This window comes from Microcebus murinus, chromosome 26, assembly GCF_040939455.1.
Source record: "Microcebus murinus isolate Inina chromosome 26, M.murinus_Inina_mat1.0, whole genome shotgun sequence".
In the NCBI taxonomy this organism is placed as follows: domain Eukaryota; kingdom Metazoa; phylum Chordata; class Mammalia; order Primates; family Cheirogaleidae; genus Microcebus; species Microcebus murinus.
Window position 1 is genome coordinate 3,075,243 of NC_134129.1, and position 15,625 is coordinate 3,090,867.

The 15,625-nt window shown below is 33.5% G+C and overlaps 1 protein-coding gene across 6 annotated transcripts in view; it reads left to right on the forward strand.

Annotated features, from left to right (window-relative positions):
• Window positions 1-15,625, forward strand: part of ANKRD17 (ankyrin repeat domain 17) — a 158,897-nt gene that overhangs the window by 56,194 nt on the left and 87,078 nt on the right. For all 6 annotated transcript variants that reach the window (XM_012744846.2, XM_020284306.2, XM_012744875.2 and 3 more), the window contains exons 2-3: window positions 7,727-7,880; window positions 15,016-15,172. In XM_012744846.2, coding sequence (XP_012600300.2) covers window positions 7,727-7,880; window positions 15,016-15,172 — 311 coding nt within the window. The remainder of the gene's footprint in view (window positions 1-7,726; window positions 7,881-15,015; window positions 15,173-15,625) is intronic.

Sequence of the window (15,625 nt, forward strand, 5' to 3'; positions counted from 1 at the left end):
GTTTTTGAAAGCTTAAATTATCTTTAGTTAGAGTCACTTTAGTTTTATTTACTTTTATCTAAGCATAGTATAATGAATCATACTGTTCATTGATATTTTTTAGGAAGAATGACTTTATTTTTTAAATGGGTTTTTATTTTACTTTATTTTTAAGATTTCAATTTTAATCATAATCAGTGCTCTGTGACTTTACTGAAGATTTTGTAATAAATTTACTCTTTATTAAAATTGTAAGATTTTACCCTTACTTAAAACTACAAAAAGTATAGACCAAAATAAATTTTATTAGATTTCAGGGCCATGTGCAAAAGAGAATAAATTATGACAACTCTGTAATTATGAATGTTTTTTATTTTGTGTTTAGTAAGGCTGTGCTTATCAGTATTCAAAGAACTAGGAAGAGCAGCAGGTAACCATATTTTTCTGGGCTTGTTTGAAAGACATAATGCAAACTATTAAGAATTCATTCAGTCACTGTTGTACAGTTAAATCTCAAATAGATTTAAGTTAGTTTCTTAACATTTGTATGTATCTTTTTATATGTAGCTTTTTAATATTTTCTCATATGCAAAAGATATTTTCATAATAAGTTAATACCAAGGTTCAGAAACTGTTGTTGCCTTGAATTATATTTACATAGCCTGTATTTTGAATATCACTGAAGAAGTTATCCGAGTTATGTAATTCAGTCCATAATGATGGCCTCAGGTCATGTTGTTTCTAATGAACTTTTATTTTTTGTAAGTTAAGTGCTACTAATTATGGATCTATGCCTGTAAACCCATTTTAGGTCATTGAAATGCCAAAATTGGTCATAAAAATCAAACACTGATGTTTATTAAAAGTAAACTTGAGAAAAAATATAAAAACTTTATCGTAAATATCCTTTTGGGGGGATTTTTCTGCATTGACTGGATTTATTAAGAAATCTTAATATTTTAAGTATGCTAAACCTTGGATTCAAGATACCTTTGTTTCTTGGAGCAAGTGTGGAAATTCTTTGTTGCTCTAAAAAACGTTTATGATATAATCAAGATTTTGATAACCTTTCTTGACATGTAGATTATCGGTTTAAGATTTAGATCACCAGCTTGAAATTCAGTGATAGATTGGACAAGGTAGTTTCTGGAACAACAAAAACAGTAGTAAATTGGTGAGATGGTGGGGAGGGAGAGTGTTGAATATTAAGAAGTCCAAATTTTGAGCTTGCCAGCATTATAATTTTTTTTTTTTTTTTTTTGAGACAGAGTCTCACTTTTTGTTGCCCAGGCTAGAGTGAGTGCCGTGGCGTCAGCCTAGCTCACAGCAACCTCAAACTCCTGGGCTCAAGCGATCCTCCTGCCTCAGCCTCCCGAGTAGCTGGGACTACAGGCATGCACCACCATGCCCGGCTAATTTTTTGTATATATACTTTTAGTTGGTCAATTAATTTCTTTCTATTTTTTTTTTAGTAGAGACGGGGTCTCGCTCAGGCTGGTTTCGAACTCCCGACCTTGAGCAATCCGCCCGCCTCGGCCTCCCAGAGTGCTAGGATTACAGGCGTGAGCCACCGCGCCCCGCCTATAATTTTTTAAAGTATGTTTATCTTCAGAAACTGACCCTTTTTTCCCCCATTCTCACCTAAGGTAATCTTGCATTTAACATACCAAAGTAAATTCTTAATTGGTTTCTTTGTTTCCGGGGCCACATCTGTCCAAAACCATCTTTTACGTGGTTTCCAATTAGCCTCCTATAACACTGATTATTTGCCTGAATGCTTGAATCCTTCAGTAACTTACAACATAAATTCTGAACTTCTCAGCACAATATTGAAAGGCTCTGTGTTTCTTAAGCCTCATTCCTTTTACTACTCTCAATCAGAATTTTCACCTTCCTCTGTATAATCACTGCATTAGCATCTATTTAAGTGCTAGTTTTCGGTCTTTTTGATAGTTGCTGCACATAGAGTTGCCTTTCTGTAGTTTTTATTTATGGAAGACATTGATTATAATAAAATCACTTTGTGTTTATATTCTCCAGTGGCTAACCTGCTGTTTTGAGTGTAGCATGTAATTGTTGCTGGATGTTTTATAGAATTTGTATGCATGATGTCCAGTTTATCAAAATATACTATTTCCTTATCCTTTGGAATAAATACTAGTTTATTAGACTACAGAAGGAACTATTCTTCTCTAAAATGGCAGTGATTATGTGTCTGTTTAGAGGTGTAGTTTGAAATATAATGCTAATCAATTGGTCCTGATGACCCTGCATTTCCAAATTTCCATGTGACTTTGTATTTTGAGTATGTAAGGATTTGGAGTACCACTAACGGTATAAACAAATCTATTCAGTTCTGACCATTGTTAAAAGACATTGGTTTTTATTAAGTGTTTGTATTAAGTCAGGCTTACTTTGGGGGAGAAAGTGAAAAATAATTTTAATTACTTTAGAAATCTAAGTATTACTGTTAAAAAAGTTTTTTTTTTCAAAAGCAACCTCTGCAGTACTTATCACCTTTATAGTCTTTCAAAACTAAAAGGATTTAACATGCAAAGAAGTATAGAAACTAGTATAACCTCTGTATGTCTATACCTCAGATTTAACATTATAAAGAATTTGCCACACAGCTTTGTTTCCTCTAGTGATTTATGGCAAGTTTCTGACACTGTTCCTACATCCTGCAGTATGCATATCTAAAAGATAAGGACATTTTCTTACATAACCAGAATAATTCCTTTATATTACCTAATTCCTAGCTCATATTCAGATTTCTTTACTTACCTCAAAAATGACATTTTTACTGTTGGTTTGTTTGGATTAGGAGTTAAATGAGTTCTATATTATTTTGCTGGTTATATCTTCAGAGAATTTAGAACAATTATTAACTTTTTAAAAAAATTTTTTGCATTCTACTTATTTGAAGAAAATGGTCAGTTGTACCATAAAATGTTCCATGTTTTAGATTTGTATGTTTAGCTTCAGTTTAACTCAGTGTTTCTCAACCTCCTTACTCCCTCCAGGGTTGTTTGTTGTTATAGTTGTTTTTTCTTTACTCTTCCAAGGGTACATTTGGCAGTATCTGGAGATACTTTTGGTTGTTACAACCTGAAGGAGGGTTGCTACTGGTATATAGTGAGTAAAGACCAGGGATTCTTTCTGCTAAATACCATAAAGAACGCAGGACAGCTCCCCAAAAGAAAGAATTATCTGGCCTAAAATGTCAATAGTACCTACAATGACAAATACTGATTAGTTTTGTCCCTATATTGCCTTATTATTTTTTGTATGCTGGAAGTTATTTCTAAAGGTTTAAAGTGTCTACTAGTTTATTGTTTATTTTTGGGGGGGGTGTTCAAGAGTAATTCAAAGGATGTTCTGTGTATCTTATGTTGCATAAATCAGGGGCATATGATGTTTGATTGTCCCACTTTTAGTAATTAAACAATTGGTTCATGTGGTAATGGCCTGATCCCTAAATGTAGAATTTAAAGTCAGCTTTTTTAGAGCAATGTGAAAGTTCAGTTCCTTATTATATCATTGAATTTTCTGGTGGAAAGAATATCGAACTAGTTAATTGGATAACTGGTCTCTTAGTGCTAGGTATTTAGAAACTTGCTATTTAAATAAAGGTCCTTGTACTTCTGTTTTCTCATCTGTAACAATGAAATGAACCTGTTGATTTCTAAGGCTTTTGCTTTTTGATGGTTTCTTTATATTAGATAAGAATTTGATACATACATATATCATTTCATAAAATATCCAGCTGGTCGAAGCAAGACATCTAAAATACTTTAAATATAACTTAAATTGTCAAGCTTTAAATATTTAAAACTTTGATAGACCTTTTTCCCTTGGAATAAATTTAATAAGGATTTCTTCTGTTTCTTCTCTCTTCATGGAAGTTATTTATATATTTCATTTAAAGAAAATATTTTAAAATATTTATCTGAATTTCTTACTGTGACCATTTTTAATATGCGTTATGTTCCAGAGCTTGGTCGTGATTCAAAATGATTGGTTGATATGTGTTGGGCGTGCTTTTAGTACTTGGGTGTTCATCAGTAAGCCAAGTAAAACTTTGTTTTCCTGGAGCTTAGAAGGATGATAAATATATTTATATACACATACATATATATAATATTCAAGTATGACAAATCTATGAAAAAATTAGGCAGAATAAGTTTCCAGAAATAGAAATGACTGAGAGACTTGCTTAGGTAGCAGCTGAAGCAATTCTGGTACCTAGGCCTTCAAATCCTAGTAGTGTCATTGAAATTAGCTCCTTCTTCATTAATATTAAACTGGGGAAGAAACAGTAGATATTCATTCCTATTCTTTTCTTTCATCCTGATAACCTCCCCCTTTTTAAAGCTCTCTATAAGAATTTCATAGTCATTTGACTACTGTTTTTTAAGTTATCAAATTTGCATATAGTAAGAATAGTGGGCTTAAAAATCAGCCTACGAGGCTAGACATGGTGACTCACACCTGTAATCCTAGCACTCTGGGAGCCCTAAAGTAGTAGTATTGCTTGAGGTCAGGAGTTTGAGACCAGTCTGAGTAAGAGCAAGACCCCATCTCTACAAAAAAGTAGAAAAAAAATTACCCAGGTGTGATGGTGCACGCCTGTTCTCCCAGCTTCTCAGGAAGCTGAGGCAGGAGGATCACTTGAGTCCAGAAGTTTGAGGTTGCATTGATCTATGATGACACCACTGCAGTCTAGCAGGGGTGATAGAGCAAGACTCTGCCTCAGAAAACGAAAAATCAACATGAGAATTTTTATGGAGAAGTTTAAAGTCAATAAGAAAGCAAATGTTTTTGTACTTAGTATCCCTCATTAAGGGATGGAAATACAATTTTCTTAGTAAATTTTCACTAGGCTTAGTTATAATAAAGCATGGCATAGGGGAGTTTATGTCAGAAAAATCACTTTTGATTGAAATTTATAACCTGTGATCTAATTTCTAACCTTACTTTTCCTACAGTAAACCATCTGATCTATCATATAGAAATTTTATACTTGTCTGCCATATTCCTTTTTTCTCTTCTCTTACACAAATTAGGTAATTTGATCAAAATCCTTTCATATTATTTTTCTGCATGCATTGCCTTCTTTGAACAGTTTTAGCACCTCTGATCTTTACTTTGGCAGTTAACTAAATACTGTTCTTTGAGGTCTTTAGCTTTCTAAAACTTTAAAAATATTTTATTTAATTTTTCATCTGCTTATTTTAACCATGTTTATTTTCTTACATTTATTTTGTTTACTTTGTCTTCTCTTTTTGAACTGAAATGATGTAGATATTTTAACAGAGAAAATATCATTGAGAAACAACTTATTCTTTAGAAAAATTAATTTCTGGACCATGTTTGACACTAAGAAGATGTTTTTTACTGCTATAATTTTGAATCACACCTTGCTAAGGCCAAACCATTTTCAGAAGTCTACTTCTCGTATACTTTAATCTGCCTAAAATGATTAGCCTATAAGATTTATGTTTTATCATATTTGCTACTGCCTTTAAAAATAACTTATTAGTTTTTAAAAAATTGTCCTTATCTCCATCTTCCTGTCATCTTAACAGTTGTTATTGATTGATTAAAGTACTGCAAAGGTTTATGACATTTAAAAAATATTTATGGAGACTATTTTTAGAATGTTCTGTACTTATTTGTATTTGAAATATTAGAAATTTCAAATGTTAGTTCATATTAAACTACTTTAGTTTAATGGAACTTCGGAGAAAAACATACTATTTCTTCCAAAATTTAACAGTTAATATTAAATGTATTGGTTAAATATAGTAGTGTGTCTGGCTACTTGATTGGTGGCTTTCAAAGATGGAATAATACAGAGTTTCTGGTATTAAAGTGGTTAGGAATTTATTCTTTAAGGTGTTTTTCTTATTCCTGCCTTCTGGGTATTAGGCATGAAATGACTGTATTCTAGATTATTAATTACTTTTATATCTATTTTAGTTATTATAGTGTTAGAAGTACCTTAGGTTTGGGAGATAAATTTCCTCTGATCATATTAAATAGTGATATATAATAATTATCATTTTTTTGAGACAGAGTCTGACTTTGTTGTCAGCCTAGCTCAGAGCAACCTCAAACTCCTGGGCTCAAGCGATCCTACTGCCTCAGCCTCCTGAGTAGCTGGGACTACAGGCATACGCCACCATGCCCAGCTAATTTTTTTCTATATATTTTTAGCTGTTCAAGTAATTTCTTTCTATTTTTAGTAGAGAACGGGGCCTTCTCTTGCTCAGGCTGGTCTTGAACTCCTGAGCTCAAATGATCCACTGGCCTCAGCCTCCCAGAGTGCTAGGATTACAGGTGTGAGCCACCGCGCCCAGCCTATAATAATTATGAATTTTTATAAGCAAACAGAAAATAATGTATTTTTGTACCTATTTTTAAGTGGCACTGTGTTAAGGGATGTGAAAACAGAATTTTTCCTCATGTCTTAGAAGTCTGTTATTTTTTAACTCTTTAAATTTTTAAAAATTGTACCTGGTATATTTATTGTGGTGGTTCTCAACATACGATGTGTAGACCCTTCAGTACCAGAGGCCCATTTCAGGGTGTCCAAGAGGTCAAAACTATTGTTATCATAATAGTAAGATGTTATTTGCATTTTTTACTGTGTTGACACTTTCATCTGATGATGCAAAAGCAGTGGTAGGTAAAACTTTCTGGCCTTTTAACCCAGGCCGTGGTGCCGAACTATACCAGTTTTATCATATTCTTTATTGCCATGAATTTGAAGTTCAAAAAAATGAAAAGCCAGTTTCACTTTAAGAATGTTCTTGATGTAGCAATAAAATTATTAATTTTATAAAGTCTCCACTTTTGAATGTATGTCCTTTTAATACTGCTCTGTGTAACAAAGTGGAAAGCACAGATAAAGCACTTCTGCATATACAAAAATATAGTGTTTATAGGGAAAGCACTTGTGCTGTATTTTGAGATGTGAAGTTAATTAACCACTTTTTTTGATGAAATGTTACTTTTACTGTAAAGTATAACTGAAAACTACACTTAGTAAACGGGTGTTTGGCATACATTAAGAATGTATGAATGATTGAAGTTAGCCTATCACTTTAAGGAAAGTAATCAACAATATTTGTTGCCAATGATTAAGTTTTCCAGCACAAATTAGAATTTTGGAACTCATTTTTGCCTAAGCTTGATAGCTTTCCAGTACTTAAAAGACTTTCCTGATAAAATGAGTGGTGATATTAATGAATGTGAAATTTTGATGTAGTAGTTTAATTTCTAAAATGGTAAATATCAATAAATATATCCCTTATATGAAGTCCTTGAGCTCAGTACTTCATAAGTATATAATGGAGTCCTGAAAGGAAAATATTCTAAAACTGCTGATTTAGGTCTTCTGTCAAAGTCAAAGGTTTCACGGCCTAAGCATTAACCTCATAACCTCATATATATCTCATAACCAAATCAAAATGAAAAAGAATACATAGATTTTAGTAAGCAAATTTAGATTGCTTTTAAGTAATGAATTCTTAAATTCTTCTGCAAATGTAATTCTCTTCTTTAATTAAGCAATGGGCTTAGATAGCTTGTTGACACAATTAGAGTTGCATTGTATTTATCATTGATAATTATGTTAAAATATTTTTTTTCTCCTCTTTCTTTTTCTTCTGTTTACCTCTCTTCCTCTTTCCCTTTATTCTTGTTTCTCCCTTTCCTTCCTCTTTTTGTATTTGTTTTCTAGGTGGAGTCTTTCATTTTGGATCAGGATGATTTGGAAAATCCAATGCTGGAAACGGCTTCCAAGTTGCTGTTATCAGGTACTGCTGATGGTGCAGACCTCAGGACAGTAGATCCAGAAACACAAGCTAGACTGGAAGCTTTGCTAGAAGCTGCAGGTATGTCTGCAAACTGTATATAGTATTAAGTCTACCTTATTGTTCAAAGATATATATAAATCTAACTAAAACTAATATAAATGAATGATCTTAGACATTTAGTATATGGTACTGTTCGTAAAGGTTAATTGACTGCTTTTCTAGAGAATTACATGGAACATTTTATTAAAGCATATTTTGATTTTCATTACCAGAGTAAAATCACCTGCTACAGATGACCTTATAAATAGAGATTTCTTATACAGTTGTTTTCATTATTCATGAATTTTGCATTTGTAAGTTTGCCTACCTGCTAAAATGTATTTGTAAACCCAAAATCAGCACTTTTGGTCTTTCATGGACATGCTCAGAGCAGCAAAACATTTGAATTCCCAGCTGAGGTTGAAGAAGGTTGAACCTTCTTATTTTAGCAGTCTATTTAGTGCCATGTTTTTCACAATTTTGTACTTTTTATTGATTTCACTGTTTAAGACATTGACTGCCTCACTACAGAAAGAAATTTTTTCTTGGGGCCATGGTGTTTTATTATAAAAATAGAATAAAAACTTTGAAAACAAAAGATCCTTTCTAATTTAATATAAATTTATTTTTTATTATTTTCTGTGTTTTTTCAATAAAAAGGTAATATAAAAACTTGAAAATTAATAATTTAAAAAGTAATGTGAAAACTTGAAATATAGTTCATAAGGGTAAAATGTTTTTCTTGACTTGCCAGCCTTAAGTGTAATTTAAAGGAAAACATAAATAGATATATGAAATCTATTGACTTCTATTCATTTAATCCACATTTTTAGGATTGTCAATATTAATTGTAATAACAACATCAACAAGTAAGCTTTTCACAAACCAACTGTGGGGTTTAGCTCAGGTTTTGCTTTACGAGTCCCTAGGCCCCAAACTAGTCTGAGTTAAATACAACTCACATGGCAGTTAAGGTGTTAAAATGGCCCCCAAGCATAATGCTGAAGTACTGGCCAGTGTTCTTAAGCATGAGATGGCTATGATGTGCCTTATGGGAAAAAATGCATGTGTTCGGTAAGCTTTGTTCAGGCATGAGATACAGAGTGCTGCTGGCTGTGAGTTCACTGTTACTGAATCAATAATATATGTTAAATAAGGTGTATTTAAACAGAAACACACATAAAACCAGGCTGTGTATTAATGACAATGGTGTGACCAGAAATTTACAGTAACTTAACCCTGTATTTCTCCCAGGAGTAATGGTTCAGTACAGTACTCACTAATTCAGTGTGTCTGGCAACTTCACAGAACATAATTGCAATGAAGAATGAGCATTGACTGTGTATAATCTCCTCTCCCCAGTTTTCTGTTACAGACTGTCTCTTGAAAACTTGTAAAGTGAGTCATTATATTTTTGTAAAGTTTATCATCATTACATTGTCACTATGGGAACAAAAGATTTAGCGCTATATATATACCTTAAATAAAAGGGGATAATAACTCTGACTCTCTATGATCATTTAAAAAACCATATGAAGAATAATTTTTCATAGTTGAAGAACCCAGATGCACTATCTATTGCATTTGCAATGCATGTAAACTACTACTTTATCATAGCGTAAAACTCAGCTGTTACTGTTTAGTAATCCTTTCAGTAAAAACCTTGTAACACAGCATTTAAAAATTTGAAGGATTCATGGTGAAACTTGGTTTCTATTCTGTGTAAAATTCTAGAATGGATTGTTAAAGGGATCTTGACCTGAAACATAGTAAGGGCATGTGCCAGGTCCTGTTTTTGAGTATAGAGAACTATTTGTACAGAATAGTAGAGACATAATTTACCATCTGCCAGACATTTGATGTTGCTATAGAAATTTATGAGAGAGAAATGAGGATTATGTAATTATTTGAAAATATTAATAAATCATAAGAGGAACAGGGTATATTTCCCCCGAGGACAGGAAGGCTAAGGTTGCAGATAGTGTTATTCAGATGCCTAGAAAACTATCATATAGAAGAGGATTATTTGTTTTCTGTGGCCCCAAGACACAGGACCAGGTTCAAAGATGCTACGTGGAAATAGTGGTAGATTTCAGCTGAGAGGATGCTAATAGTTGCACATTTTTCTCACCTGTATTTATTCCTATGTTTTTTGCTTTCTTTACAGTAACTAACAAGCTAGCCTCCCCCTTTCTCTCTCTTCCTCCCACCTTTTTCACTTCTCCTCCCCCTTCCTTTTTTATTTCCTTCCTTATTTTAATGAAAAATTTCACACACAAACCCAGTGAGAGAATTGTACTTTCTGTGTGTCCATCATCCAGCTTCAGTAGCCATTATTGTATAGGCAGTGTTTCATCTTTACTCATTACCACCTTGCTGACACTCTTACCCACATTAATTTAAAGCAGATCTAAGCATCATCATTTTAAATATAAACACTTCAGTATGTATCTCTAAATTAAGACTGTTTGAAGAGAAATATAGCCATAATACCATTGCACATCTAAAGAAAGAATAATAGTAATTTTCATCATGAAATATTCTGTCAGTGTTCAAATTTAGATTTCCCCAATTATTTCATGGTATCTTTTTACAGTTGGTTTTTTTGACATAGGATCCAAACAAGGTTCACATATTTTTAAATGGTAATTATTTTTCTTAAGTATCTTAAATTACAGTAGTTCCTTTTTTTCCTGTTTAGTTCTTAAAGAAACTGAGTTATTTGTCTCACTTTATGGATTTTGCTATAGTTACACCCCTGTGTATTGTATTTCCTATAAGTTTAGATCCAGATACTTGACCAGATGCAGATTTATTCTGTTTTTGGCTAGAGTAGTCATTCATGGTGATATATCTTTCTTTATGTTTCACATAGGTGCTGTTGTCTGGTTGCTTCTCTGTTTGTGACGTTGAGATTGAACAGGGTTTTAGATATCCACTACCTTTCTAGAGAAAGAATGCTTAAGAGATGAAATTTTTTTGGAGCTTGTCTGAAAATGGTTTTCTTAGTATTCTCTTACTTGATAGTTTAACTAGGTATAGAATTCTAGTTTAGAAATCACTTTCAGAGTTACCACTCCATTATCTAATTTCTGGTGTTGGCAGTTGAGAAGTTTGGTGCCATGCTTATTTATGACTTTTTACTCTCTCTGTGCCACATGTTTCTACTCCTTCTTCCCCAGAGCTTTAGAATTTTTGGCATTTTACAATTTTGGTCTCATTTTAAATACTTTGGTTGTTTTTTACATTTAAGATTTCCTTTAAATGTTTGATGATGCCTGCATTCTGTTTGTAGTCAATAGCAATGCTATAAAAAGCTGCATTGGAAAGCCTTTATACGTGTTTTGTCAACTGGTGCATTTCACTGTACAGTATGTGTTAGTTTCCTAGTTCAGCATAACAGCTAACTGTAAACATAGCAGCATGAAACAACATCCATTTTCTATCTCTTAGTTTCAATGAGTCAGACATCTGGGGACAGTATGGCTAGATTCTCTTGCATAGGGTCTCACTGGGCTGAAATTAGCTGTGCTAAGTTCTCTTTAGTAGACTGTGGATGAAAATTCACTTCGAAGTTCATTGTTGGTAGTAGAATTCAGTTCCTTGCAGTTGTAGGACTGAGATCCTGATTTTCTAATGGGTTATCAGCAGGGGTTCTTCTAACCTCCTTGAGGTTGCCCACATTCCTTGACAAGTGGCTCCTTCCATCATTAAGCTAGAAGAGGCGAGTAAAATCCTTCTTGTGCTTTGAATCTCTGACTTTCTTATGTCCAGCCAGCCAAAAAAATCTCTGCCTTTTTTTTTATGAGTTCATGTGATTGGCTCAGGCTCACCAGGATAATCAGGCCCATAAGGATAATCTCTTTATCTTTAGGACAACTGGGTTTTATGGCATAACTTAATCATGGGAGTAAAATCTATCATATTCACAGTCCCAAGGATTATTTAGGGTATGTACATCAGGGGTGGGTAATCTTGGGAACATTATAGAATTCCTAGCACATAGTGATTGGACAGAGACCCTTTCATTTCTTTGGGAACCCTCAAAATGTCAAAATGTTGTTAATTCTTTTTCTCTGTGGCTATTTAATTTCTTTGAGAAACACATCTGCCAGTTTTTGTCTTGGGAAATTAACCTGGCTGCCAGAATTCTGGGAGCTAAAAGGGAAAGGGCACTGAGGATCTCACTGCTCATCATGTAGGCCTTCATGGTTTTTTTTATATAGTACCTTATCTTCTTCTGTACCTGGTATCTCCTAGTCCAGGGCCTTTTGAGTTTGCTTTCTTTTGATAATAACATCTGGCTTTGCAGTTTAGGGACAAAGACTTGTGTCTGATAACTCCTCACAAGCAGTTAGTCTCCTTGTTTTCCAATCAAAGCTTCACCTATGTACCTCTAATTCCTGACTCTTACTGGGCTAATAGAGATTATAGCCTGTTTCTCTTTGATAGCTGTGTTTCAGTTTATTCTGTTCTGTTAAGTCAGTTGTATCTCCTGTTTATTTTGTTTTCCTAAATATTAACTTAGATTTACAAATTTTTCTTAGTTTTATTAAAGATGGAGTTTCTCTTACATTTTAGACCTCCTTTGAGTAAATTGTAAGAGGAATAAAAAGGAAGAAATAAGTATTTACTCCATTATCTTAAAATCAGAAATGTAGATAATATTTTAATGGGCCCACTTATGTGAAGTTCTGTGGTTCTGTCACTCACTTGATTAAATGTCAGAATTTGGAAAGAATAGTCTGGTCATCATGTTCCTTTTTTATTTATCTTCACGGATTAGTGTCTCAAGAATTACATAGTTATTAGTGTCTCAATAATTATATAGTTATAATTCACTGATTATTACTCAATAAGAACAGAAAAAAGGGTCAGTGTAATTCAGGTAGGTAGAATAAGTAATTTTTGATCACTGTTTATTAATTTGAAAGGTTACCATCTATATCTTTGGTTGCTTACTAGTTATCTTTACTAAACTAGTTATCTTTAGGAAGATACGTGAAGTTCATGAAGACTTAAGGGGTATTTTGTTGTTGTTCTTTTTTTCTTTTTTTTTTTTTTTTAAAGCAATGATCCAGATCTATCCTCTTGCCTAGTTCCTGTTGCTATCAGTGACAAATATTTGTTGTACAGCTGATCTGGATTGGCTGAAATATTAGAGCTAACTCTCTTATGTGGAAATGCATCTATGACTTTGATCTCCATAGTACCACAATATACTTAACTAACCAAAGAGGATCTATTGAATAATATTACTATAGCAGATTTGGAATATAGCATGACTTTTAATATTAGTGATGCAAATTAGGTGTAACTCTTATCAGACCAAGGCTATTCTGATCCTTTGCACATGTTCATTGTAGCAGATGTGAATTTTGACTGCTCTGAACACTTTATTATAGCTAAAAATCATAAAGGTTTCTTGCTAGATTTATTTTTGATTTTGGGAGATGTAATATTTGATGTCTTAGTTTTTATTCTTTTTTAAAGAAAGGCAAGCAAGCATAAACTTTTATAAACTTTGAACACAAACTTACGTGTTATTATTGAGTCCCTGTCACTATTCTAAGGTATATGTATCCGCAGATATGTTTATTTTTACTGAATGACTGGTCCTTTTTCGGTCTCTCTCTCTCTCTCTTTTTTTTTTTTTTTTTTTGAGAGAGAGTCTCACTGTGTTGCCCAGCTAGAGTGTCGTGGCGTCAGCCTAGCTCACAGCAACCTCAAACTCCTGGGCTCAAGCGATCCTTCCGTCTCAGCCTCCCGAGTAGCTGGGACTACAGGCATGTGCCACCATGCTCGGCCAATTATTTCTATATATATTTTTAGTTGTCCAATTAATTTCTTTCTATTCTTAGTAGAGATGGGTCTCACTCTTGCTCAGGCTGGTCTTAAAGTCCTGACCTCTAGTAATCCTCCTGCCTTGGCCTCCCAGAGTGCTAGGATTACAGGTGTGAGCCACCGCACCTGACCTTGTCTTATATAGTTTTAAAACCTATAATAGCATTAAACTTGGATGTGTGTCTGAATCACTTAGAGATCTTTTTAAAAATGTACGTTTTGGATCAGTATATCTTAGGGCCTAGGATCCTCCATTTCCAACAAGCTCCCAAGTGATAGCAGGGCATGGACCACATGTTGAATAGCAGGGTTATATAATATCCATTATAACATTAGAGGTAAAGGATTTTACTTCTGACTGTGCATCAGAATCACCTTAGCACTTTTAAAATGCGTAGAGTCCACATACTGAATTAGATCTCCAGATATGGAGAGTTCAGCGTCTATGTTTTTGAAAAGGACTACAGGTAATGCTGGTGGGCAGCTTGGATTAAGCACCACTGAGTTAGAGTAATAAAGGTTAGAGGCAAGCTTGCTTTATAGGGATATCTAGAAAGACAAAAAGTTATGTTTCATGCACATGGGTACTAACCATATGTGTTTTAACATTATTTTTCTTTTGCTCTTCTGAATGATTTTTAGATATGATATATTGAGACAGGATTTTGAGTATATGTAGTAAGTTATAGACATAATTGAAATGAGGTACTCATATATAGCTTATCTTTTATAAATAGTGTATAATGCTTTTTTAGGCCATTTTTAGTCATAAGTCATAGCCCAACTAAACATTCTTAAGCAAAAGTGGACATTTACCAAAGCATAGAGATGATGCTGGCTTCTGGCACTGTTGGCGTCAATGAGTCAAAAATAATTTTATCAGGACTTTGTCTTCTCTTTTCAGTTTCTCCGCTCTCCTGTATGTTGACTTTATTTTGGGCAGTCTTTTTCTGTATGTGGCAATAAAAGTGGCTAAATAGCTCCTGACTCACATCTTACCAATTTAGCAACCTTTGAACATAGGTTCTTCTTTCAAAGATATGACAGAAGTTTAAGTGAGGACTCCTAATTGTGCCATCATAGGCCAAAGACCCATTTCTGGCACCAGGGATCACAGGATCAAGTACTTATGCATCATGTGGAAGAAATAAGATTATTAGAAAATTGGAGAAGACTGATTTCTCAGAAGATGCTGGTTTGACAGTATATATGTCCATTGTAGCATTTGGAGGTTATTTGTTAACATATAATATATAGATTTAAGTAACTTGAATTTTGCTTTGTTTCTCCTTTTGGTTGTGTCCATATTGGTGTGAACATAATATAATAGGAATAGGCAAATTATCCACGGCTGATGGTAAAGCCTTTGCAGATCCTGAAGTGCTCCGGAGGTTGACATCGTCTGTCAGTTGTGCGTTGGATGAAGCTGCTGCTGCACTTACCCGTATGAGAGCTGAAAGCACAGCGAATGCAGGGCAGTCGGACAAGTAGGTACATTTTTCCTGTGATCAGTATTAAATCATTTTCTTAAAAATAATAAAAATAGAGCATTTATTCTGTACCCGGTACTGTGCTACTTACTTAACACATGGCATCTTATTTATATGCACAAAAATCTTTTAAGGCAGAGATTTTGTTTTTTCTTCCATTTTACAGGCGGCAAGCTGAAGAAAAGTAATTTAATCAAGATCAAATAGGTGACAGGTGACAGAGCACCAGTGTCTGAATCCGAGGCTTAATTCTTAGTCAATATGTTATAACAGATCTTTTGCTTATTTAGATTTTGGGCATTTTTAATGTATTGGAGCAAAGAAGTAAATACTTTTCAATTATTCATGCTATTTTCCAGTTCATATGTATAGTTTCGACCATTTTAAAGAGTAGGCTTTTATTTTTTTATTTTATGAAGTTTAAAAAAAAATCATAGATCTAGTTCCTAT